Here is a 26,820-nt window from a genome sequence, read left to right on the forward strand (position 1 = left end):
CACACACACACACACACACACACACACACACACACACACACACACACACACACACACACACACACACACACACACACACACACACACACACACACACACACACACACACACACACACACACACACACACACACACACAAACAGCCAAACACACACACAGACACACAGATGACAGGTTCACAAAGCATTGCCAATGTTTCCTCCCAAACATAAACAAGCGAGGCTGTGAAATTTGTGGGAGATGAATGACTGATTCGTCCTTGCACCTGGGCTCCGAGGAGGCACGTGAGTGTGTTGTTTGTGGTTGGGTTTGTGTTTGGGTGTGTGTGTGACTACGACACCCCAGCTGTCTGCTCCTCACTCTATCTCCTCCACACCTTCCTGCACACCCTGCTCAACAGTCCACCTGACTTTCTGCTCGGTGCAGCTTTTAGGGTCTCTGATGACCGTGTCCACTCACCCTGCTCTTTGATCTGGCGGATCTGGCGCACCGTCTCTTTGAGGATGGCACATTTGTCTGGTTTGACGTTGAAGCTGTCGATGTCGCTGAGATTGGCGGAGATCAACTCAGCCAGCTCTTCTATGTATTTGCTTTCCTGTTCCCGTCGCTTCCTCTCACACCTACAGAGAGAAATGTGAAAAAAAGAGCTAAGCTAATGATACTCCAAAGTTCTTAACTTTTAAAATCCGTTCATTTATTACACAACAATGGAAAGCTGCAACAGTGGAAGAACTGTTGAAGCCTTTCAGAAGAGAGGTTAAACAGGGTGACCATACGTCCCAGTTTGACCAAGACCATCCCATTTACAAGCTCCAAGCTTCAAGTCCCAACAAATATCCACATAACACTGATATGTCCCAGTTTCAAACATAGACTGTATAAATCATGGACGTAGTTTGAGCCTCCTAGCCAACAGCTACGTGTTACCGACCGGGAGTCAAATCAGTCATGTCCTTATTTGGGCAAAAACTCGTAATCTTAATATCTTCTGAACCATCGCGTTATAAAAAAATTCACCCCCAGTACAGTGTGTGCCGATAGAGAGATTAGCAACGTAGAGCCAAGACGTTTTTTGAACCAGGCTGTAAACATGTTTATTAATGCTGCAAAGATCGTCTTTTTTGAATTGGTGTCTATGTGGTTTCCGGTGTTTCTGCAGCCAGCCTCAAACGGATTCTCGATGAACTGTAGTTTATAACACTTCTGCACGGGCTTCATATTTTGAGACCGGAGGTTGCGCTTGGTTTCAAATCAACCCGGTCCCAGTTTTAACCAACTGAAAATTTAACCAAAACACTGCACACTGCAACACTCGTTCGTCTTTATATCAGTTAATGTCGTTGGTAATCTGTTGCTGTTTTAACCAATACAAAAACATCCATAATGCACCCCAAGTCAAAGTTCAAGACGGATTTGTCTCTACGTGTCAATCAATCTCTTTGTGTGGATGTTGCTTAGCTAGCCCAGCTTATAAAACATGACCTGCTGCATAACATCAAGCAGGCCAAAAAGCAAGTCAGCATTTTGCATGGTGTTGAAAAGGTCCACTGGTTAAAAATCCAGTGGTACCATGAGCTCATACATGTGGGTTGTTGTAATATTAGAGTGTTCTTATTTGGAGGTGTGAAAATATGGTCACCCTAGTTCAATGTCTTCAAGGACTTCAACCAAGTCCAGTTGCATTTTGGATCAAGCTTTGACATACCATGTCAAACATACCCTAACCCAGATAACAGATCTGCTCTCTAACTTTTTCCACCCTACGTCAGCAAGAATGGATTTCATTGCAATCCGTCGTTCATAATTCTGTGCAAAATGCTCATTGGATGAGCTGGGTAAGATTTTATTGGATGCAATTTCATTTAGCAACACTGTCCTGCTAGCTTAAGAGCTTTTTTGTTTGCTATGTCACCGCATCGAATAGATTTTGCAAATCAGTCTGCTTAATATTCTCCCCTTCTTACAATGACTCCACAACCCATAGTTTGAGAATTTTTGTGTGAAGCTAAGCTAAACTAAACCAGGTTTTGCTAATCTAAGCTAACTGGAACACTTCATATTAGGTGCAAATTGCACGACGATTCACAATTTACAGAAATTTGAGCTAGCACCATTGGTCCGTGTTGCAGGTAAGCATCCACATACCTGTGCTCAAGTCCAATGACTATATGCCAGTTTAATCAGACAGCCCACAACTTTATTTCCAAAATACTGCCAACGTGCACATCATTACAAGACGCCATCTGTTATATGTGCCTGTTTACATCCGGGTAGAAAAGCCTTATAGCATCATGGCATTAGCCATTAATCAGAGCAACAGCACCAGCTAGTTCTGGTACTGCCTAGAGAGACATCCCTCCATGTTTTTATGGTGTCTTTATTTTAACCATGTTATTTACACATTCTGGACCCGTTGAAGATCGCTTTTTTCTTTCATTCCCCAGAGTGCGTCTTGAAATGGGCAAAAAGAGCTTTAGACATGCAGCTCCTGCAGCCTGGAACCTGCTGCAGGAGAGCCTGGGTTTTGTTTATTTGTTTAACCTGTGAGTTAATTGAGAACGAATTCTCATTTGCAATAACGACCTGGGCGAAAAGGCAACACGAGTGAGCTTGTCTCTTTAAATGTTTTTAAAAGCAGACTGAAGGCTTTTGAGGAAGATGCATCAGCTTGTAAATGCTTTGACTGAAGACTTTTGTTCCGAAATCCATGATATGTTGTCATCTTTTAGAATTTTGTGTTGTTTGTCTGTAACTTTGTTGCAACGTGCTGCTGCCGATCTTGGCCAGGATACACTTGTAAAAGAGATTCATTGTGGTTTTCATGTTTGAATTAAATTAAATAGAAAATAAAAATAAATCCTACAGGATGTAAGTGTTGTCTTCAAATCTGGAATCAAAACCCATCTATTTTATAAAGGCTTTTAACCTATAACCTATATTTATTTTGTGTTGCTGCTTTGCTTGTAAAGTGTCTTAGAGAAACTTTTAAAGCACTTTTATAAATAAAATGTATTATTATAATTATTACTATTATAATTATTATAATTATTATAATTATTATAATTATTATAATTATTATTATTATTATTATTATTATATGAATATATTTGTAGTAAAAAGGCAAACATTTAAGAAAATAAAGTAATCTGTGTTCTAAAATCATGAAATTCTAAGTCTAAAAGAATATTTCCGACTTTGAAAAGTTCAACATCTTATATTTTTGCACTAATTCATGTTCAAAGAAGTCACCGCATATACAGCAGACACACTGGCAGAGCTAAGGAAACCACTGACCCAGTAGCCCACTTTGAGCCTCAGAAAAACTCACCCCAGACCAGGCGTGTCACAAGTGGAGAGCTTACGCTTCCGGTTTTCTGAGCTCAGAGGCTCCATGGAGTTCTCCCCCAGTCCGCTCATCGTGAACACATATCAGCACCTGAGGGGAAGAAACACACACACACACACACACACACACACACACACACACACACACACACACACACACACACACACACACACACACACACACACACACACACACACACACACACACACACACACACACACACACACACACACACACACACACACACACACACACACACATGCAGGTGTAAATAACACTTAAATGGAAGCAGAAGAGGGACTTTAAGGTCCCCTTTAGCCTTGTAGCTCTTATAATAAAAGTAAATGTGGGGGGGAAGACAACATGGGAATTGTGTTTTTAAACTCAGCAAAAATAAACAATACAGCAGCAGGTTGTGAAGTGGATCCAGAGAAAAACAGTACACACACAGCAGGGTGGAATATGCTTATATCATGCAAATTGTATTCTCCAGGCAGAGACTGACAAACATAAACATGTCTCGTCTGCCTCCTCCTCCTCCTCCTCCTCCTCCTCCTCCTCCTCCTACTCCTCGTCAGAAAAAGAGAGTAAGCATGTGAGGTTGTGTTTGTGTGGGCCTGTGCATGTATGCGTTCATCAGCTCATATGCTACATCCATACACACACACACACACTCACACTCTCATACACACACGCACGCACACACACACAGGATTAGCAGTGTCTCTGATGATAAGCCACGCTGCACGACTAACCCCGTTAGACAGCCGTCTGTCTCCCATAATGCTTCACATTTCGTCTCCAGGAAGTGAGCTGATAAAGGTTGTGGGAGAGAGACAGAGAGAGAAAGAGAGAGGCAGATGGGACGAAAGGAGGCGAGGAGGAGGAGGAGGCGGAGGAGGAGGAGGAGGAAATGGAGGGAAGGAAGCGAAGAAATGAGGGAGGGAGGGAGAAGCCGGTGCTGTGAAGCGAGCTCTGATTGGTCACTTTCTTTGCCACAGTGACAGCAGCTGACACTGGGGAAAGGTAGGAGGAAAGGAGGAAGGGAGGGAGGGAGGGAAGAGAGGAGGGTAAAGAAAGTGAGAGAGGACAAATATAGTTGGAGATGGAGAAAATGCAGAGGAAGAAGAAATACAGAGGGGGAGAATCAGAGCGAAAAGAGGCAGAGGCAAAAGGAGATAGGAAGCGGGAAGAAAGAGAGATAAAGACATGTCAGAGAAAGACAGGAGAAGATGGGCACAGGTGAGAGGAGGAGGAGGAATTAGAGGAGGAGCTGTATCATTGAGACTGTCTGCTGTGTGTTTTGGATGCATGTGTGGCACAAAGAGTGGGCTGAAAGCCTCCAGTACCCCTCTTAACCTTCACAGCCAGAGCAGCTTTTCCATTCCATTGATTACATGGTTATCCTCTGACCAGAGCGCCGCCTCTCCTGCATCGCAAATCAGGCCAACGGCAGGGGAGAGATGCTGGCCTGTTATTTAATCAGCACGCAGCATCATCTCAGGCTCCTTCATGTGGGATCAGAGCTGTCCACGAAAATGTCTGATTGCATTTGGAGCTTCTTTTTCTTTCTTGGGTAGCGAGTGCTCTAATCTTCAGTCGTACGCTCTTGGCTCGCAACAAGATCATATCCGGCTGAAACACGCTGCAAACACACTTTCTGATTGAGACAGAATCAATATGATGGCAGCTTTCATGCATGCCTTCAACACCAGGTGAAACATAAGCGAATTCCCTTGCAAGAAAACAACGGGGAATACTCATAAATCGTCTTCTATAAAAGCGAGAGACGCTCCAAAGACGCGCCGATGCTCTTGCTCAATCCCTCCCGCTCTGAGTGTCTTTCTGATTTCTCTTTTAATCTCTCCCATGAGTACCTCCCATCCGGCTGTCTGTCTGACTGTCTCGTTGCCTTTGTCTGCTTTCCTACCTGCGTCTCTACTCCCCTGTCTGCCTCCCCGTGTGCCTGTCTGCTGCTCATCGTTAGACAAAACCCCCGCTCGCTGTTGTCTGATGAAACCCACCACGAGAGAGACGAGGAGGCGAAAAAGCAGAGAGGCGGAGGCACAAAGTTGGAGGGATCAGAACTCAAAGAGCCAAAGCAAAGTGTTTGAGCGAAACTCTGCCTTTGCTCTACCGCCCGCCTGCCTGCCAGCCTATTGATGGAGTTCTCAAAGGGGGAGTTGCTCTAATTGCAGAGTGAATGAGGCGGCCCCAGAGAATGGTTGATTAGGAGGCTGCTGAATGCCCCAGGGAAATGGGTCACCTCCAGCCTGGCGCGGGCCGCCCGCTTTTCCAGTGCAGGGAGAAAGTCAATTACACGCCACAGGCAGTGAGGCCTGGTGGCAGAGAGGCAGCAGGGCTGGGCTGGGCAAAATGCATCAGCGGGGGGCGGCAGGAATGAGACGCGTAAGAGGGAAATGGGAGAAGGTGATTGCAGTAAGGAGGACAACAACAAGGAGAGGAGAGATGGGCGCAAAGATGGAAATTTGAGGGGGAAGGTGAGTGACTGTAGAGCATAACGTAAAGGGTGAACTTGTGTCTCTGCACCTGGTTGATGTAATGTTTAAATTAAAGATACGTATGACGAAATCTTAAAAGACACTGAAACTAAAGAAAGCCATGGCTGAGGGTGACATGATGGTGCATTCATGGGGAGATGATTCACAAAATGATGGTGAAAATAGAAAACACAACAGAAAACAATGCACTAGGGAAGGGACTAAATATATGGAATATATGGCAACTGCATTATACAGTCACTATGACTCATATTATACAATTAGCAACGAATATCAATATCCTAGTTGAAAGATTATGGCCAAGACACTGCGAAAAGGGGTGTAACGATTCATCTACTACATCCGTGTATCGATTTATATTCCTATGACCTGACTACATCGCTCTGTGCTCGGCAAGTTGGCCTTCCGGGCGACATATATCAATCTAACATCGTTTTAAAATGTAATAAATCGATTGTATCGATACGAGGAAATAACGCATTGGATTTAAGCACGGCAGGCTTTATATGGATGTGTTTTTTTGCACTTTTAATGATAAAGACGTTAAACATTACTCCATTCAGGCTGCCTGTCTGTGACGTCATCGCCATGCGCCAGCAGACAACAAAATATAGCATGGCGGAAGGCAGAGGAGAAGCCAAGTGAGAAATTATTAAGCTACCATTGCAATCCAGCGTGTGAAAACACTTTTGCTTTTGCAAAGACAGATCTTCTAAATAAGTCGCTGGCTGTTTGTAGGATATGTAAAGGTCAAGGAAAGTACCACGGCAACCCGAAAAATCTATCTGACACAGAGGGTAACGTGAATGTGAGTTAAAAAGCCAAAGGAGACGTTGACAGCATCGTAATACCAGGAGAAAACAGCTGGAATACGTCGGAGAGCAGTGAAAGAAGCTAAGGGATGCGCTACCAACTTCCAAGGCCAAAAATTGAAGTAAGAAACTCAAGGATATTCTTGCTCTTTATGACAAGACAAGGGAAAAGGTGGAGGATGCCCTCGAGCTCACAGAGATGGGTTAACTTCTCAAGTCCTATGTGGCAATTACCGCACTACTTCTTAAACAATGACTGGGAAAAAAACATTCTTATGTGCATGCAGGAGTGCATGTACAAAATTTCAGTGTCAATATGGTGCGCAGTTATTCAGGGGAATTTTGATTTCTCACAGACGTCCAATGATTCCTGGTTAATGTGATAACCTTTGCACTTGTCAGGAGTTCCAGTTGCTTTCTTGGTTTCATAAAGGTCCTATATGCGTGAAACTATTGTTCACAACTACCATAAAGCATATGACTGGACACAACATGCCAACCTGAGGCGGTCCCTCAGACCCCAGGCACAGGTTTGTGACAAGGCCCCATACTCAAAAATAATGCCCTGTCGGCTTTTGTGAATAGGGGTGCATGTTGACATCAGTCTGATTAGCTGCATGCTTAGCTTAGAGGTGGTAGCTAAAACTCAAAGTACTTCAGTGATACTTTCAATCAGTTTGACATCAAATGCATATTACTATTATCATTATCTTATAAGTGAAATGTGTCATTCCAAAGTAAAGCGGTGTCGTTATCTCCATCATAGCTGCACCAGGAGCTTAACTATGGTGTGCCGAAAGAGACAAAAAACAGTCATGTGATTAAAAAACACTGCATCCCTTTGTTGCTGTTGACAGCCCTCAAAAAAGTAAAAGAAATGAAAAATGAAAATACGTTGTAAAACGAAGGCATCAGTCTTCACAGAGCAGCCATAAGTCAGACATAATCAAACATTTACCCCAGGCCATTCAGTTTCTGCATCGCCTGCTTGTTCATTAAAGTCTACAGACTAAATCATATTGTTGAAGATGACTCAGAGACATTAATCAGGATCAGAGGCGATAGTGGGAGGCTGTTAATCAGAGCAGCTACTGAGCAGCAGCTGCTTGTGACTCGGCCAGGGAGACAAAATAAGAACAGGACAAAGAATTTAGCTCCCAGCTGACCGAGCTGTCACAAGTCCTCTCTTCTCCTGCTTGCACTCCACATGTGAGTGCACACACGCAGGTAAGCTGAACTTTCACACTCGCTTTGACCCGCTTCCCAACCCTGATCTTGACCGGGGCAATTTCAAAGGGGTCACCGCCTCCACCCTGACAGTTGACCCACATATTTTCAGGGTCATTAAAATGCCGTGAAAAGAGGATCATCGGGTCAACATCACCTGGGGTGAAGCTGCTACAGGACAGCAGCCTGCCTGTGACCCCGGAGCCTGAAGCCCAGAGGGAGCACTGCTCCCCAGGAGGAACAGGTTTTATAGTTTTATGGTGCAACCAGAGGAAACGGTTCAGCTCATGAGCTAGAAGGCGTGAAATCCAATGCCAGCTAAGGTCACATGCAACAGACGTGAGGTATTCAACACTTTGTTCCTCGACAACAAAGCTCCACACTTGGGGCCAGATATGTGACGGTTTCATGTAGGGATGTAAGGATATATCGCAAGACAGTAAAATATCGATACAAATAAGGGTGGATTAAAATCGATTCAACAAAATTTGAAGGCGCTATCTGCATTTCACTCCGCTTGTTCAACATCATTAAGTCTCTTTCACTGCTCTCTCGTCACTCCCTGAGTGGAGGTGTTTTAAGTTTAAAGCATGTTTCAGAATCAGCTGACTAAAGGTGTTGCACACAGCGGAGACGCTCAGCTGGGGGCTGCAGCTGAGTGACAGGTCTCCACGAGCGCTTTTTTTCTCCGAGTCCAAAACATGTTTCTGTTCAGTTGTCCTGTTGGAGTAAATCCACATGTTGTAGTCTGAGTCTTCACTCTATGACCATGTGTCCACAGAGATTATTTATAAGCCTGCTCCTCATGTTGATATTCAGCGTGTTAACATTTTGAACACCTCTATATGATCCATAGCTGTTTAATACCGTCAGTAATATACACTATGTTGTGAAGGAAAATTTAATTTAGGGGAAAAAAACACGTTTGGCATTATTTTTGACGTGGAAAATGTTCATGCTTTTTTAATGATTAAACGATAATTGATCGTTAACATTTCCAAAGAGCGCTCACGGAAAATACTTGAAATTTACATCCCTAATTTAAAGAGATTTACCTTATTTGTTTTAATATTTAACACTTTAATTTGGGAATTGTTCACTTTGATTTTAGTTTTTTTGCAAGGTGCTGAAAAAAAAAGTGCAGTGGTTTTATTTGAGTTACAACACACCTTAAAAATGAAAAAGAATTACTTTGTTTACAAAGAAATATAAGAGAAAATATATATATTGCAACTGTCCATATCTGAGAATTGAAATGAAATTATAGTTATTTAAATTTTGAGTTCAATCCAGTTTTCTTGAAAATCATTAGAGAATTGTGAGTGAATCATATCGTGAACCAAAAATTGGGATTCGAAACGAATCTTGTGTTGAGTGTATCCTTACAACCCTAGTTTCATGGTTCCAAGAGGATGAACCTGAGTGTTTTCTGTCGACCTCTGATTTTTCTATAAGCCTAAAAATGAGTCAAAAGTTTCCTCATACTTACAGTTAATATCAAAATATTTCTATAACCCTTTTCAGACATATTAAAGAACATGCATCATCTGGTTTCATCCATTCATTGAGGAGTTGTCAAAGGTGACTTGTGAAAATGACTCTTTTCACTCTGTGAAGCTTATAACTGGATATCATGTATTTTGTCCTTGCCTGCATGAAAGTTTGAAACATGGTAGGAGTGCTGCTCAATATATTGTGTGTGTTGAGCTTGCTTCATTGTAAAAATGTGGTTTGTTTTGTGTCGAAGGCGTGCTCATGACATTTCAGCCCCCAGGGTTGCAGTTTCAGTTCTTTTTTTTTTTTAAATAAAAAATATCCAACAATGTTTTTTGAAGCAATATGTTTGCAAAGAGATTTCATTGAGTCTAATAGTAAGCTTTGAAATAGTTTTTTTGAGTATGTGGATTAATTTCAAAAATAACTATTTATCATGAGTCGATGTTAAGTTCAGTTTGTTTCTTGTGTTTCATGCCCTGGTTCCTCCTGTGTTAGTTATCCTTTGTGTGTTTTGTGATCCATGTCTCTTGTTGTACTGTACTTTCCTGTGTTTCTTAGTCTTGTCTTGTGTTCTCTGTTTTGTAGTTCTGATCCCTGTGTTTCCAGGTTAGTTACTTTCTGTCCTTGTGTGTTTCCCTCCTTTTTGATTACCCTGATTAGTCTCACCTGTTTGGATTACTCTGTGTGTTCAGTTCCTCACTTTCTCCTGACCCTTGTTGGATCATTGTTCTTCTTCTCCTGTGTTTTGTGTCCCTGTGTTCCCTATTGGATTTTGTTTGTTGGACATTTTTGTAAGTTTGTTGGTACCTTTTGTTTATTAAAACCTTTTGATTTTAAAATCTGCACTTGGGTCCTCCCTCAGTTTTTCCACATTGTGACAGAATGATCCAACCAGTAACGGACCCAGCACACTATTTTTTGTTTTTGCAGTCAGATGTTTATTTGAGTTTTATTTGAGTTCTTTGCCTGGAGCCCCTGTAATAGTATTGATAATAACTAGATAAAATTAGTTTTGTTAAACTGAACACTTGATTAGTTCCGGTGGCAGAATAACTTCTAACCTAACAATTTTCGCACCCTTCAGACACTTTCTCACTCTCCCTTTTGTCAACTTGTTAAAAATGTTTCTTTTACTTCGACTCCTTTATGATTGTTTGCTGTTGTACGAGCAGCCATTCAATAAGACTGTGGAGCTTAACTTTCTGACTCTATGGGAGTTAGATTTACATCGTTTTTTTGGGTTTTTTTTTAAAGCACAGCAGCTAAAAAAGAGGTTATGGCAGACAGAAAACAAAGTGAAAGGTTGCCAGACTTTCCACGACAGATGAGTCACAGCAGAGGAAAAAAAAACAACGCAACAAACAAGAAGGTGTTGGAAAGAGTCATTGAGGGCAGACGATGAGTGTACGGGACAAATGAGCAAGAACTACATTCAATGTAGACCAACACCTTCATCTGTGGTGATTCAGCTGATGTGCCAGCTTCATTCCGGGTCATATTCGATGTGTTGTATTTTAATGTGTGTACAGGGGCACCAAGGTTATTAGAAAGTTTTGTCCAGACTGGTTAAGGTCTTTGTGTGAGACATTTTTTGGCAGAGTATTTTCACAATGCCGGAATGGCTGCTGTTATAACTTCTAGTGGGTTCTGTTTGAGAGGTGACCTTTTCTGTTCTTTCTTAACTATGAAGGACAGTGTCATGAAGTCAGGGCGGTGCAGGCAGGGTGATGTGGGTATAGGATGCTGGGTGTGGGTAACAAAGGGGAAGAGTACATGGGAAGCAGGAGGGGGGAAAAAGGAGGGAAGGTGACTGAGTTAGCCGGGCTGGCCCTCTCAGGCCGGCTGATGTAAATAGCCCTGCTGTCACACCCCCACGCCTACCTGCCTGCCAACCACACTTTCATAATCTCTGTTGACAAAACAGTGGCACACGGCCCTGCTCTGGCCTCGTGAACTCACACCAGGGAAATAAGAAGAGCTGCAGCTGCTTGGCTGGGAGGAATCGCTCGAGCAGTGGTTGCTGTTTTGTGAGGGATAGAAGGAAGAAGTGATCGCATCAGTTTAAGTTAGTCCAGCTCAGTGGAGTAGACTTTGAGTGAACTTTCCTCACAGGAAATAACCTGTTTACTGATGTTCTTTGATGATACTGTCAGTTTTTGACAGCATACACAATTCAAGAGATCTTTATCATCTTTGTTTATGTCAACATAATGATCTCTGTAGTCAGTTTAAAGTGAATGATAGATTTAAGAAAGAAACAACTGTACAAAGTAATGACAGAAAGTTGCAGAAAATGTAATGATGCACACAACATGTTCAGTGAGTTAGTTTGAATTATTTTGAAGTTTTTCTGACTATTTTTTTCTCTTCTTAAAGACACACGAGTCTGATCATTCCTCACACTTCACTCAACACAACACTTGTTGCACTTAAAGCTCCTGTGAGGAGTTTCTGACTGGTTTTGAAACTGACTGAAATCAACACTGGTTCCTCTTTATGATCTACAAAAGCAAATGAGATCATCATCAACAAGAGTGACTATCTCTTTATTGCAGTTTTTAATGCCTAAATCTCCTGCGAGGGGGTAGGTGTCGGATCAGGATATTGGCAGCACGCTATAAAGAAATAGCTTTTTTAACTTTTACCACCGCAAATATTTATTTATTAATTAATATTTTGGGGGGCGTTTTACCTTTCTGAAAGGACAGCTAAAGAGAGACAGGAAGCGTGGGGAGCAGCGAGGGGGGGAAGACATGAAGAGAATGGTCGCGGCCAGGCGTCGAACCGGCGACCTCTGCGACGAGGACTGTAGCCTCTGTATGTGGGGTGCTTAGATCGCTAGGCCACCAGTGCCCCACCGCTGTAAATATTTAAAGTCAATGAAACTTTTAACTTTCAAAAGACAGCAAAATGATATAATTTGGTCCAAAAATACTATTTGTGCATGTAGGTATCACTCTGTCCACAGGGGGCGCCAAAATCAACACAAACAGATAAAAAACTCGTAGAATTTTAAACTTTCTTTCTCTCTCATTCTTGATTCGTAGAGAGTGATACATAGTTCAATCTTGCATTTGAACTTGTTCATATTAAAGCTAGGGTTGGTAGTCCCGGAAAACTAGCATGAATTTGAATGTAGCATTTTCGGACTCCGTCTAACCCCTCCCCCCGCGGAGCTCCTCCAAAACGACACCCCCGCTCAAATGCACAAGCGCTGCTGATTCGCGACCATATGATTGTGACTGATTCAAAACCGGTTCTCAGCACATCGTTTGTGTTTTGCACTACGTCAACTCATGTCTCACTCAGCGGTAAGAAAACACCAAAACATTATCATAGTGAAAGATAAAAACACAAACAAACATGAAATGTACGTGCAGGAGGCGAGCAGAACGGCAGGACGGGATTTGATGTGTGTTTTCCCAGGTTTACTCCTGCTGTAGATAACAGCTTTTTCTCACTCTTTTTAAGAACACATTATGTATTGATTGCCTTGGGACATGAAGATCATTTTAACCAGTATAACAAAAAGTGTATCTAAATCTGACTACCAACCCCAGCTTTAAGATACCTGAGCCTTAGCATTCATTGCTATACAGAAGAAGTCTAATCAGAGTTACTGATTCCACATGATCATTGTTAAAGCTGCTAAATTCATCCAAACAGAGCAAACATCCAATAAAATGATATAACCTGCTCAATGTATAATGAGGATTCTACAGGATTTATTCTCCGTCTGAGGCTCACACAGCTGATATTGGGGTTTGGTGATCGGGTTCCTAAATCTTTCTTGGAAGAAACAGATGCTTAAAAACACAGTTGTTCAACTTCTAGAGATTTAACTTTTTATATTATTCTCAGAAATGTTGAAGCCGACTGTAAGCTGACTTTATCTAATACACAAATGAACTGAACAGGACTTTGTGGAGAAACTTTTTCTCTGTCTATATTTGGTATGTCTACACCTGAAATGGACTTCCCCTCGTTCCCATCTCCTCTCAGCCTCACTCCGCACACAATCACTGCTGCTATCAGTGCAACAGAAACATGTGACTGCAGAGGCTTGTGTGAGACTGCACGTAAAGGAAAAGAAAGCGTGGTTTGGTTAAGTCTGGGTATATATACGTGTGTATACGTGTGTGTTGTTGTCACCTGCAGACAGAGGTAAAAGATTAATGCTCTCTTTCAGCCTCTGTGGCAGGTAGGGCACAAAGAATAATTTGATTTCTCCTCCTGTCTCCCTGCTGTCTTTGCACTCTTCATTTCTCATCTGCCTGAAAATCCCCCTCTTTTTTTTTTTGTTTCCACCGCTCCACCTCTTCTTCCTGCACTCCTCCACCTTCTACAATCCAAACCTCAAACACCTCCATCAAAGATTTGCTTCAGAAAACACACGCTGTTCTCTGAGCTCAGGTCAGGATGAGGATGTTGCAAGAATGTGGCAACAACAAGAAACTGTCTCTGGCGAAAAGCGCTCAACCTAAACCCAGCAGGCCGTTACCATGCCAACCATATGGGATGTTAGCCCACCTTGTGACGGCGCCGAGATGATGGACGATCAGATCCCCCCCTCCCCTCTCACTCTGGGGGTGCGGTCTTGTGTGAGCCGGTCAATAGAGTCTGGGGAGAAAAAAAGAAAAGAAAGGGTATAACACTCATGCTTATGTTCATTATTGTTTTATTAATGAACAACAGGCAGCGGTATTAATCAGCGGCCTGCAGACACATGCACAGGAAGCTGCATTAAGCGCTTAATGAGCAGGAGAAACAGCCAGTAAAGCCAAGCCTCACTCTGCGCTTTCAATTTCATTACCCTGTCTTATATTTTTTGTTGTTCTTCATTTATTTATTTATCTTTCTGCTGTACAGGAACGATAGATAAAACGTGACAGGGGGATGCAGAGAGACGACAACCGATGACCAACGATACAGTAACAGCAACAATGAAAAAAAGAACAAACAAGAAAATGAAAAAGAAAAAAGAAAAAGGACAATTAAAGATATATAAAAAAAGACCAGAGGAACATAAAGTCATTCAACAAAATAACCACAAACAGGGAAAAATAAATAAGAACAAACAAAACAACCAACGTGAATACAGTAAAATATACAAAAAATAAAAGAAAGGAATACACAAAAAGAACAAATACAAATATAATGGAAGGAGAGAAATAGGGGACAGAATTATTTGGGGCTTTTTTGACAAGTAAAATAAATTATAGAAATAAAATAAAATTGGAAAAAATTAAATAAATTGGGTAAAGTAAAAATAATTCTGAAAAAAACTGAGGAAAGAAAACAAATCTAGCTGAAAAAATATTCAAACTTAATTGCTGTAATAAAATAAATACGGTAGAGAGGATAGGGGCTAAAAGCAGAAACTGTAGACTAAAAGAGAAATTTGGAAAGATGAAGGAAATGGGGAAAAGAATAATGTTGGGTCAAAGATTTGGTAAAAAACATTTAGGGGAGATAGAAGAAATTTGAGAATATAAAAAAAAAAGCTTCATTACCGCTGTCAGCGTCATTTTTGTAATATTTGCATCCACACAGAGACCACTCCCACAATCACAATCACCCCTCCTCTGTACCCACACATATTCAAAAAAAAAGGGAAGTTGAGACAAAAGTTTTACAGGAAGCCAAACGGTCGAAAACCTGAAAGTGAGGACAGCATGTGATCGCTCCGATAAAAGGAAAAGTCTCTTCCACCAAACGTGCACCTGATCCCGTATGACTGCATTTAAATGTCAGCCTTTTATTGGGACACATCTTCCAGGCTTTGTACAATCTGAGCACAAAAACAGACTATTAGGCTAAATCTCCCGAAAGCACATGATAGGCTAATTTATGTCCATTTAGATCCTGATAAGAAACAATGTGTGAGTGTGAGAGTTGTTGAACTAGCTCAAGTGTTCTGTCTGAACAATCATAGGAGAGTATCCCGTGGGGGTAGAGAGTGCGTAACCATGGAGAACACTGGGCGTTTCCATGACACCCTGTCATCAGTGGAGCACGCCGCCAGGATGTCTCATGTTCATCTGTCACTGTGCCTCTGTTTGTGTGTGTTTGTGTGTGTAGAGAACCACAGAATACTTTCTTTTTTTTTTTTTATCAGGAAGAGGTGTAAGAGTGCACATTCAGAGTGCAGCCTTAGTTAGTGTGTGTGTGTGTGTGTGTGTGTGTGTGTGTGTGTGTGTGTGCACGTGTGTGCATGTGTGTGTGTGTGTTTGTATGGCTGAACTCATGCCAAGCCAGCCTATGTTGTGTATGTTTATGTGCGAGTGTGTGTAAGTGCGTGCCTGTGCGCCTTTCACCGCCAGCGACCTGACCGCTGGCTGCACCCATGATTGGGAGCAGATGGGGGCTGTCGGGCTGTCGGGGTGTGTATGTGTGTGTGTGTGTGTGTGTGTGTGTGTGTGTGTGTGTGTGTGTGTGTGTGTGTGTGTGTGTGTGTGTGTGTGTGTGTGTGTGTGTGTGTGTTAAAGGGAAGCAGGCGGAGGCAGCAGGCGTGAGGGCGCTCTAGTTTAGGTGATGTATGGACTCTCACACACCAACAAAGACCCTCCTTCAACCGATGTGTTTCCTATTAATTGAAAGGGGAGAAAAATAGAGCCGGAGAGCGGCCGCTTAAACGAGGAGAAATCGCAAAAAGAAACAGCCTTTTTTTTTTGTGCAAAAGTTTGGAGGGAAAAATGAAGAAGTAGTCCTTGGTGATCGAGCAGTCAAAAGCTGCTTCTTTTCTGCGCTCACTGTGACACAGCAACTGAAACCAGAGTAAATAAACTGGAAGTTAGAGGCATGTGGTGGTGCTCATACTCCTGTAAAGCCTTGAATGTGAAAGCAGTGTGAATGGGCTTATGTTGCGAAGGTTGAGTCTATAGAGAGGTATTCAAAGAGGCCTTTTTGCAGTCGGCTGTCCTCCTCTCTACATGTCTGTTTATCTAGTTGTGCTGTTCAATTACTCCTCACCAGCATCTAAACAAGCCCTCGACCTTTCACTGTATGAATGTTTGTGTGCTCGAGCATCACAATAAATGTCTTACACAACAGTGTCTCCCTCTTGTTAAAGTAACGCAGTTAAAGGACTGCAATAAAGATGCAGGCAGAGTTCATGTTTTACAGTGGATGCTCGTAGAGAAGCCATTAACTTCATGAACCTGAACGGATCAGTTTATCGTCAACAGAGCAAACGCAGATGGTAGTGATAATTCTGATTTTCAAAGATGCATGGATCCATGTTTTTGGGTGTCTTTTAAGGTCTTAAAACTCATCAAAGTGGAATTTTTCCCATGTTGTGTGGACTTTTCGTCAGTGTTGATGGTTTAGCGATTAATTTTACAATCAAGATTTGTAGTTCTTTGTGAGATATCAGTCACTTTACCAATGAAAGCTGAGTTCTCCTGCCTTAATTTAGCAGGGTGCATTGTAAAGACCATCCATTTGGTCTAGATCAGGGGTGTCAAACTAATTTCAGTTCAGGGGCCACATACAGCCCAAGTTGATCTGAAGTGGGCCGGACCAGTCAAAAATTAACATAATAACCTATAAACAACAAAAACTCAAAATGTTCCCCTTTGTTGTAGTGCAAAAAAGTACAAGTACATTCTGAAAATGTTCACATTACATGAACTATCTTTTTACAAAAACAGCTGTTGTATTTTTCACCATGATGAGTCTCATAGTGGGCAGAATATTTTACTCTTTAAGCAGTGAAACCTGCTGCAAACACATCAAACACACAGGTTACACATTCACCTGACACAGAGTGTAATGTTTACTGCAAAAGAACAGACAGACTATAATAATGAAGAAGGTAAACTTGACTATTTTGGACCTCTCAGTTCCAGCATGAACAGTTTGCTTACTGGACAGCTTAGTATGCAGGGGTGTAGTGCTAATAGTGACGAAGTGCACCTGTTACGCATGCACAATTATGGTAACCAGAAGATTGTGGATCCACCGTTCAAATGTGACAAATGTACATATACGTAAACTTTAGTGCTAATTGGATCATGAAGCACTCTAATAAGTCTTCATGAATTTCAACTGGATTATGCAAACAGCAAGTAATCCATTTTCTCACTTCGGGAAAAAAAGTCCTGGAGCACCGTTCATGGCGCTCCATCAGCACAAGGATTGTATGCACCCCCAAAAGGACAAATTTGAAATATTAGTTACTTTTATTGAGAAATTGCTGTTAAGGTCCTCTCTGTAATTTTTTAACTTTGCGAGGTCGTCGTGTGGGCCAGATTGGCACCTCTGGTGGGCCGGTTTTGGCCCGTGGGTCGTATGTTTGACAACCCTGGTCTAGATGGAGATTCATCAACTAAATATCAGTGTTGTAGTGAAGTCAAAACCTCAAGTTAATGTTGAGCCTGGAGATCCAAGTGTCCAAGTCCAAGTTCCAGTCTACACTCAATTTTTTTAAACATGTCCCTGTCTTCTCTACGGCTCTTTTATAAACCCAACATGTTACATTTCACTTGTTTATTTACTGCACAATTCATGTCATGTTTTGACATCTTAGCAACTATTGTTGAGCAAGACAACAGTTCAGCATGCATATACAGGTGAACACACGTCCAGTCATTGCTTGACACTGAAAAAATGTCAGGGACTTGTTTAAAAAATAAAAAATGAAGGACTATAAACTGCAAGTCCTTGAGTGTCCACTTGAGGCTGGCTGCAATAACCTTGTAAGCCAGATACACACCCATTCACAAAAAGCCTTTCTTTACAGCAAATGAAAACATGTTTACAGCATGATTCAAAGAACAGTTTTGGTCTGCTTAGCTCATCTCTTTATCAGCACAGACTGCACAAGAGTTGAACTTTTTATAACTCATTAGATTTGAGGTTATGAGTTTGCATAATTAAGGGCATGGCTGACACACTTTCACTTTGAAAGGAGGCCTAAGGTCACCTAAACGTCCTCTTTCCCTTATCTAGGTCGTCTGTAAGTTAGGTCAAGTCAGCATTTCCAATATGGCGGCTGCTGTCGATACTAGGCTTCAAAACTCTTCTTCAGGGACCAACCGCCAAGAACATTCTGGATCATAAATCACTACTTATTCTCTACTGTTCACTTACTTCACTATATCTCAGTTACTGTACTGAGGTTTGGGGAAACACTTATTAAAGCTCACTGCAACCACTGTCAGTACTACAGAGAAGAGCCATCAGAATATTTCACAATGTTGATTTCTGTGAACACACAAATTCATTGTTCCTCAAATCCAATATATTGAAATTATTTGACCTTGTGGATTTTGAAACTGCACTAATTGTGTATAAGTCAGGGAAAAATCTCCTTCCAGGAAATATTCAAAGATTGTTCTTTGAAAGAGAGGGGTGTTATAACTTAAGAGGGAAGTTCAGATTAAAGATGGTGAGTGTTCGGACCACAAGGAAAAGCTTTTGTATTTCAATCTGTGGAGTAAAACTGTGGAACAGACTCAACATGGAGCTAGAGGAATGCCAAAACATAATCCAGTTCAAAAAGAGGTATAAAGAAATAATTTTCATGGAGGTACAAGGAGGAAGACAAGTGTTGAGATTCATGAGGGGTTTGCTTTTGATTGTAGGTGTAAGTATGAAGATTTGTTTTGTTGAAATGCTCTCATATAATGCCTGAAAATAGTGAATAAAGAGGTAGGATTAAATAAGTTTGAACTTCTTCCTACTCCTTTTCGCACATGTAAAGTAAAATGTTTCAGTGCTTGCTAATGGAACTGGTTGATATTGGGGTTTTTTGTATAACTATTTCTTCTTTTTTACTTGTATGTTTTTTTTTTCTATTTGACTTTTACATGTTCAAACTAAAGACATCAAATCAAATCAAATCAAACGATGTCACTGAAACTTCATCCGTGTTTTATACAGTCTATGTTTACAATGAGTTAGATAAAGATAAGCTTCAAAACTGGTGAAAATCTTAGGAGAGAAAGCCTCTAGAAAGTCAATGTTTAGTCATATTTTAAAGCCGTAACTCATATTTAACTTACATTTATGTATCAGGGAATCAATTAGACCATGTGTTGTGGCATGGAAAAAGTAAAACACTAAAAACTTCATGGCATTATATGTCAAACTATGGAAAAACACCACGATGTAATGACTGAATGGGCCTCATGAAAATGAACTCTTAGTGAATAAAAAGGCCTGAAAATATGATTAAGTGAAGCTTTTGATTGCATTACAATCAAGTTGAAATGAATAAATCACACTTCAGCACCAGTTTTCCTCTGGATTCCACAATCGGACTACTGACCTACACTCACTGTTTCTCCTCTGTTGGCCGCTGTTCTTCAGCTAAAGCACAGCATGTGCAACATTAAGCTCTTATTGTGCTGTAAACAGTCTCTTTTACTTTATCTGAAAGCAGCCATGTGCAGAGCGGAAACACAATCCAAATGACAGAACACTTTCTCACCATGTGTGTGTTTGTAGCTCTGATAACATAGAGATGATTAGACCCAACACACATTGTCATCCGTCACCTTTAGCTGAACCCGGAAGAAAACAGAGAGCCACATGTGGAACAGCTCTGTGTGTAAGACAGTCAATAGGAGCAGATTCGATCTGTCAGCATGTGATGTTTCTCACGCAGATAATGCGAGGCAGCAAAGTCCAAAATCATTTTTGGTAAGGAGGAACCAAGAAACTGTGACCAAAAACAAGAGTCAAAAAAAGAGGTCCAGCATTTTATTTTGAACTATCTGTGGGAACAACTTTATTTGGAGGTGGTAGAAAATAAAATAATATGTGACACTTATTTTGTTATCAGGTTTGGATGCAAAGTAACATTTTATTGAATTTGAATCCATTATTAAATCCTCTTATAAAAGCCAAATCCTCTCAATTCCTTGATCAAATCTTAGTAAGTTTGTAGTAGTGAAGTGCAAATATTGCAAACCAGTTATAAATAAGTAAGCTCTAATCACCTTTTGTGGACTGTTTAAACAGAAACAGAGTCGTTTTCAGTGGCAGCCGTAATTTATGTCCCAAACCTGTGGTCAGAATATCACAATAAAATGTTCAGCTGATGGAAAGAAATACTGATGAAAGGATGTTAGAGTGAATATGTTTTCATCAGTGGGTTTATTCTATAGGTCCTTATTTAGAAGCTATCTAACAGATCAGCTTAGATTAGAAATGAGTGGGTTTGAATTCCCTAAGACCAAAGTTGATGCTACAAGATAGATAATTTGAGTCCTCTAACCCTTGACCAGACCATTCTGCAAACACGTCTGTGTTTTGCTTTTGGTGGTTTAAAAACAGGTGGAGACAGCAGTATTCATTGTTTTAACATTTATTCATAATACAATTAATTAATTATTTATCTATGTATTTCTTGTGTTCATCTGATCTTGTTAACTCTACCTTATTTTTAACTTTTCTTTCCACTATTACTTATTTTAGTAATTTTACTGTATTGATTTGATTTTGTTTTGATTTCGCTAGGTGACTAAAGTCACCTAGCGAAATCCTGTTCCTGGGTGGTGATTGTTAACTTTGTTGTAATTGTTCGCATACTTGCTTTTTGCTTTCATTTGTGAAATTCTGCAAAGATCAGCTCAGATCTTGGAATTATAGCCTTGAATAAGCAAGTCTGGTAAGTTTCTCTTCCATCTTTGTTGTTGTTGACAAAGCTGAAAACTGAACTTCATGGTTTAGAATAGAAAATCTCCAAAATTCGCTGTCAGTGGACACAGGCCCTTATAGCACTCAAACTACGTCACACTCACCTTTTCACACACTGGTTGCAGAGGCTGTTATCTAAACTGCCAAGCTGCCCGATACTGTCATTATCATATGGGATCCAGGGCAAGATAACGAAGTGCGCAGCAGAAGCCAGAAACTGAACCACCAGTCCTTAAAGTTAGAGAAAGACCCACTCTACCTCTGAGCCACAGCAGCCCCAAATATGATTATATTGCAAAACAGTAAACTTCAGGAACTAACCATCAGAAACCTGATAACGCTTGACTAATTTTTGGTTTGTTTTTGGTATAAAAGACTTTGTGTCGATCCACAATGTTCTGTATTTTTAAGATAGATTTAAGAGACTGATAGGGAGGTGAGTTTGAGGCACATTCACTACTTGTTTCTTTGTGGGTCTTATTATTCTCCCTCTCTTTGCTCCCTTCTTCTCACTCTGTCTCTTTTAAACAGCAGGACTTTTCTCTCCATGTGTTCATCCTCTGTAATGACTATGAATAAGGGGAAACTGTGTGGACCAGCCAGCAAACACAGCCGCACAGAGAAGAACACATAAAAGTACATTGTGTGGAAGTGTGAGTGTGTGTACTTTGGAGTAACTCTACTTTAGTTTTGCTTCAGCTGTGTCCCCTCCAACAACTCCAGCACTCACACTGGAGTAAAAAAAAAAAATAGGAGCCAGGCCACATCTTGGCACCTTGCCCTTGCCTTAAACAAATCAGACCACAGAGGCTAATAAAAAACTCTGAGTTTAAAGCTCGCCCAGTAGACGAGGGGGTACCAAAGAGGGGAGCCATTCTCAGCTACTCGCTCTGAACTCAAAACAGAGCGCTGCTTTTAAAATCAGACAAAAGTGGCAGTTTTTTTTCGCAGCCTTCATCACCCCCCTTTATTTGCAGTTAAATTTTACTTTGATGTCCTTTGCTTAAGAAAAACTCATCGAAAACAAATTGTTTTGGAGTCCAGTCTCAAAGTGAGAGAGAACTTCCCAGCTTTAGACCAATTACCGCTATCATAGCGCACAGCCCGCTGCTCAAACTTCACACTTCAGAGCTGGGGATTAAGAAGAAGAGGAGGATGAAGAAAAGCAGAGGGAGAGAGCGTCAGGCTCAGGGCAGAAATAGGCCAGACACATCTGAACCTTAAAACTCATCCTGCCATCCAGGGTGTGTCGGCCGTTTGCTGCCATCAAACGTGCATTTACATATTCAAAAATATAATAAAACACGGAGAGAGGCGTTAGCATGAGTCATCCTTTCAAAGAAGGTATGGAAAGCAGTCTAGCAGCACGCTACAGTGTTAAAGTCCACATATAGTTAACTAAACTCCCAGAGAAGGCAAACTGTTGAAAAAGAAGCCACCGTAAAAATGAAGGAGAGAAAAATTATTGCATCAGGGTTTTTGTAATAATAGCTCAAGGCCACTTTGAAATGACTTTACGGAGCAACATCTGTTTTGAGTGCAGGCCGACACTCGGTGTAATAAAGCAGGCAATTTTGCTCTTTTAGAATTCACTGAGTATCAAATACAGTAAGACCCAGTTTGAAGATCCAGAACAAAGGGATCTCTTCACACACGCACAACTTTCTTTCCACACATTGTTCTCTTCTGTTTATATTCTCTTTCTCCCTATGAGCTGAGCTTCGTTGCTTTACATGAACGCATAATAGATTATTGTGTCCTTATGTGGCATAACATCTTTGGATTTCACACTTCTGCTTTTGTTCCCTCCAAACATCCTGCATGTTCCTACACAATCTGTGCAGCTCTTTCTTTACACTGAAAAATATACTTTCTATATCTTATATAACACTTTGCCTGTTGTTTGGTCCAATACAGGGCAAATAAAGAGACAGTATGGAAAGTTAAACACCAATGTAGACAAGCACTGTGCTGATTCATCACACTGACTTATATCAATACCCCGCAGTGTAAAATACTTAATTCTGATTGGTCTTAAAACCATAATAACAGTGATTAATACTGCATACTAAGCAAATGCTACGCCACAGACAAGCTGGTGCAAGTCATACTAAGGCTCTGATCACATGTATGTGGATATTTTTCTAAACATAGGTTTTTTCTCTATGTTTTGACCTCCCATCCAAATGTTACCAGAGTTTTAGGTCACAGAAAAATTAAGTTTTGGTAAAAGCCTTCCATGAGGGACATCTTTTAAAAACCCATGTGGGCAGAATTCCTCTGGCATCAGTACGTCAACTTCATGTTTTGCAAATGGGACGAGATGCCAGACTATCACTTTATTTATGTCTGCTCGGATGGTTGAGTTTACAACAAGCGGCAACCTCTGGTCTACAAATATGAGTCCAATGCGGAAGTGCTAAAAACTGCAGTTCATCGGGGATCTGCTTGAGGCTGGCTCCGGAAATACTGGAAGTCACATACACATGAATGGGAAAATGATGATCTTTACAGCAGAAATAAACATATTTACAGCCTGGTACAAAAGACGAGTGTAGTCTGGATAGGTCATTTCCCGATCAGCTCACATTGTGAGGGGGTGAATTTTTTTCGAGATATTGAGATTACGAGTCTTCCAATGAGAGACACAGGAACACTGCAGCTGTTAGCTTGGAGGCTCAAACTCCGCCTCTTTATGTGACGTAAAGAGGTACTGGCTCGACAGAAGGAATATAGCTGCCGTCGACGATTGGCCTCAGCTCTTCAGAAACAGATGGGTGACGTCACGGATACTACGTCCATATTTTATACAGTCTATGGTTTACAAGGAAACTTTGCTGTTCTCAATCATTATACATCAGCACGGGGTCAACTAAATTAACACATCAATAGCTTTTAAGCCCAAGTAGATGTTCAATACGCATGCACACAATGTTCTTCTGTTGTGTTTGACGTGGCATGACTTTATCGCCAACTACTGGCCTGGCATGCTTATGTCTGTGTTTTTAAATTCCTGCGTCCTTGTGGTGATAGAGAAATATTCAAAAACATCTCGTATGTTGTGGAGAAGACTTTCTTTGTTGACACGTAGAGAGAAAAAAAATCTTCAGGACGTAGCCCTAATCAAGCCGTTAAAATATGGATTTCACCTGAATCCTACTGACTTGATCATCACTAAACTTCCCCTTCAGTGCTAGCATTAGGTTGAATTTTGTGCTTTGAATTAAATATCTCAACAAAAATAGCAAGGTTATCAAAATGTCTATCAATTAAATTGTTTTTTATGTGTACAGCACTTGATCACAACAAGAGTTGTCTTATGAAACTTAAAAAAGTAGACGGTACTCTTTGTTGTATTTTTTACAGACCCAATATTGACACGACAATAAAGAAGTACTTGGCAACAGTGTCAGGAAAAACTCCCCTTTAACAGGCAGAAACCTCGAGCAGGACCAGACTTATAAGTGAACCACTATCTGACTTGCAGACATTTATCACAGACAAAACCGTTTCCCGCAGTGTTAATGTTGACACTGTGATTGTGTGTCCAGTGAAACAGTCAGGTTTGTGTTTTCATACAACATGGGTGTCTCTATGTTTCCTTTGTAGATTTTCTCCAGTCACGTGACACTAGGGTCATTAAAGAGCTTTCCTGGACTGTAATCTAGGGTTCCAGTCCAACTCTTACAGGCAAAAAACATGCACTCTGTCAACACAAGCTCATGCTACTTTATTTGACCTCGGCCACGTGCTGAACATGTGTGTGAAGGGAGAAAGAGAGAGAGAGAGTGTGTTGTTTGGTTATGTGTGTGTGTGTGTGTGTGTGTGTGTGTGTGTGTGTGTGTGTGTGTGTGTGTGTGTGTGTGTGTGTGTGTGTGTGTGTGTGTGTGTGTGTGTGTGTGTGTGGAGAGACTGTATGAAGGTATGGGCGCATGCCTGTGTGTTAATTGATGGCAGTAATGATGCAGAGGCAACAAACTGTCCTGATAAGATAAAGACAACAGACAACACGTGCCTGTGTCCATCCCCTGAACCCGGAAGATAACCTCACATCCCCACGTGGACTCGTTTAGTGAGGAAATCTGCAGGTCAATAACATGTTTAGAGAGTGCAACATGTGTCAATCTCTCAGTCTAACATGTCTGCAGAGTCAAACAGGAAACCAGGTTAAATAAGACGCCTCATTGGAAGCCATCAATTATATAGGAGCTGTGCATTATCCCCACATAGAGGACCTTTTCTGTGAGTTAATTAACAATGGGTGGTGAGGAAAGGCTGTCATATTCAAGAGCAATGAATGACTGCAGAATTGGTAAATACTCAAAACAGTCCTGTCATCACAAAGAGTAAATTATATAGTTACATGCCTCATGGGGCGTACAGAGAAATGCAGTGGAATTGTAGGAATACAGTTGTCACCTGCTTTTAGTTACTGCTTGTGAAATAAATTAAAGATGAGGAGGAAAAACAGGAGAAAAGGCTCAAAAAGGGCAGACTGTATTCACACAACAGACATTTTTATGAGACGTTACACTTTGTGTGGGAAGCTTGAGCAGAGTCTGGTGAAGTCTGAAAAAATGGGTAATTTGACACGAAACCCTGCGTGTCTACCAGCACTTCCTTTCAAACAAATTAACACAATGGCTACAGGGAACCCCAAAAGGGTTTTAAAAAGCAGCTAGCTTTCTAGACCCTGCTAACTTAAGCCACATTAATCATGTGCATTACATATAGACAATAATTGCCATTGTAAACATGCACAGATGACGAATAGCGTCTTGTAGGGTGATACAGTTTGACAGTATTTTGATCCAGAAAATGGAAATAAAAGTTTTTTGCAGGCTGTGTGTGGTTAAACTGGCCACTCAACCTGAGCAATGCATAACCAGCACTGGCATAAGTAGTATATATATTTTTTTTTATTTTTTTATTTTTTTATTTTTTTTGCTGAACAATGCTAGGCCCGATGTTCCCTGAGAACTGAGGAGAAGGAGGCAAGCATGACGTGCTGGTACTGAGGTGCAGGCTAAAAAAAAGATGACATCGACCTGTCCTTCCACTCACCGTAATGGGGAATGCAAGATCTATCTATAATAAGGTGGACGAGCTAACCCAGCACCAGAGGGAATACTGGCAGAGTAGCATCATGCTAACAGAGCTAACACCGGACTGGAAGGATTTCACCTGCTGTGGGCGGACAGGATACAGGAGAGCAAGACTGAACACACTGGTGAAGAAGGCCAGCTCAGTCCTGGACCCTGTGGAGGTGGTGGCTGACAGGAGAATTATGGCCCACCTGCCGTCTCTGATGGACATTTTTTTTTTGTATATATATATATATTCTTGTTAAATTCTTGTACTGTACACCTTCTTGTTTGCTGCTGTAACTCCATGAATTTCCCCGTTGGTGGACGAATAAAGGAGTATCTTATTTTAAACCTGCGAGGAGGACTGAAGGCTGGTGGTGCTACCTCTGCTAACTGTAGCCAGAGTCGGCCAACCAATTTGATATTGTTCATTTGCCAGACTTTCAAGGTTTATGCAACTCACAGCCTCGACAAAAGCTGTATGACTATAAGAACCGAGACACAGGAAATGACCACCTTGTGAATATAGCCTATGGGCTGAGGAAGCTGTCCAAGAACAATTACAGTAGTGAGTCAATCAATGAGACGCGCCCCCAAATAACCAACTATGCCTTTGATGACCATTCTGCTGCCATGGCAAATAACAAGAATTTTGCCCTCTAGTGTTGGCAAACATAGAACAC

General features: G+C 41.2%; 1 protein-coding gene across 2 annotated transcripts in view; it reads right to left on the bottom strand.

The window, feature by feature from the left end:
* The window catches only part of LOC117821863 (nuclear receptor coactivator 3-like), an 85,025-nt gene that overhangs the window by 19,702 nt on the left and 38,503 nt on the right, over nt 1-26,820 (bottom strand). For both annotated transcript variants that reach the window (XM_034696401.1, XM_034696402.1), the window contains 3 exons: nt 13,935-14,024; nt 3,329-3,436; nt 460-620 (listed from right to left, as the gene is read on the bottom strand). In XM_034696401.1, coding sequence (XP_034552292.1) covers nt 460-620; nt 3,329-3,417 — 250 coding nt within the window. In that variant the 5' untranslated portion in view covers nt 3,418-3,436; nt 13,935-14,024. The remainder of the gene's footprint in view (nt 1-459; nt 621-3,328; nt 3,437-13,934; nt 14,025-26,820) is intronic.

Source organism: Notolabrus celidotus, chromosome 11 (genome assembly GCF_009762535.1).
Source record: "Notolabrus celidotus isolate fNotCel1 chromosome 11, fNotCel1.pri, whole genome shotgun sequence".
Classification (NCBI taxonomy): domain Eukaryota; kingdom Metazoa; phylum Chordata; class Actinopteri; order Labriformes; family Labridae; genus Notolabrus; species Notolabrus celidotus.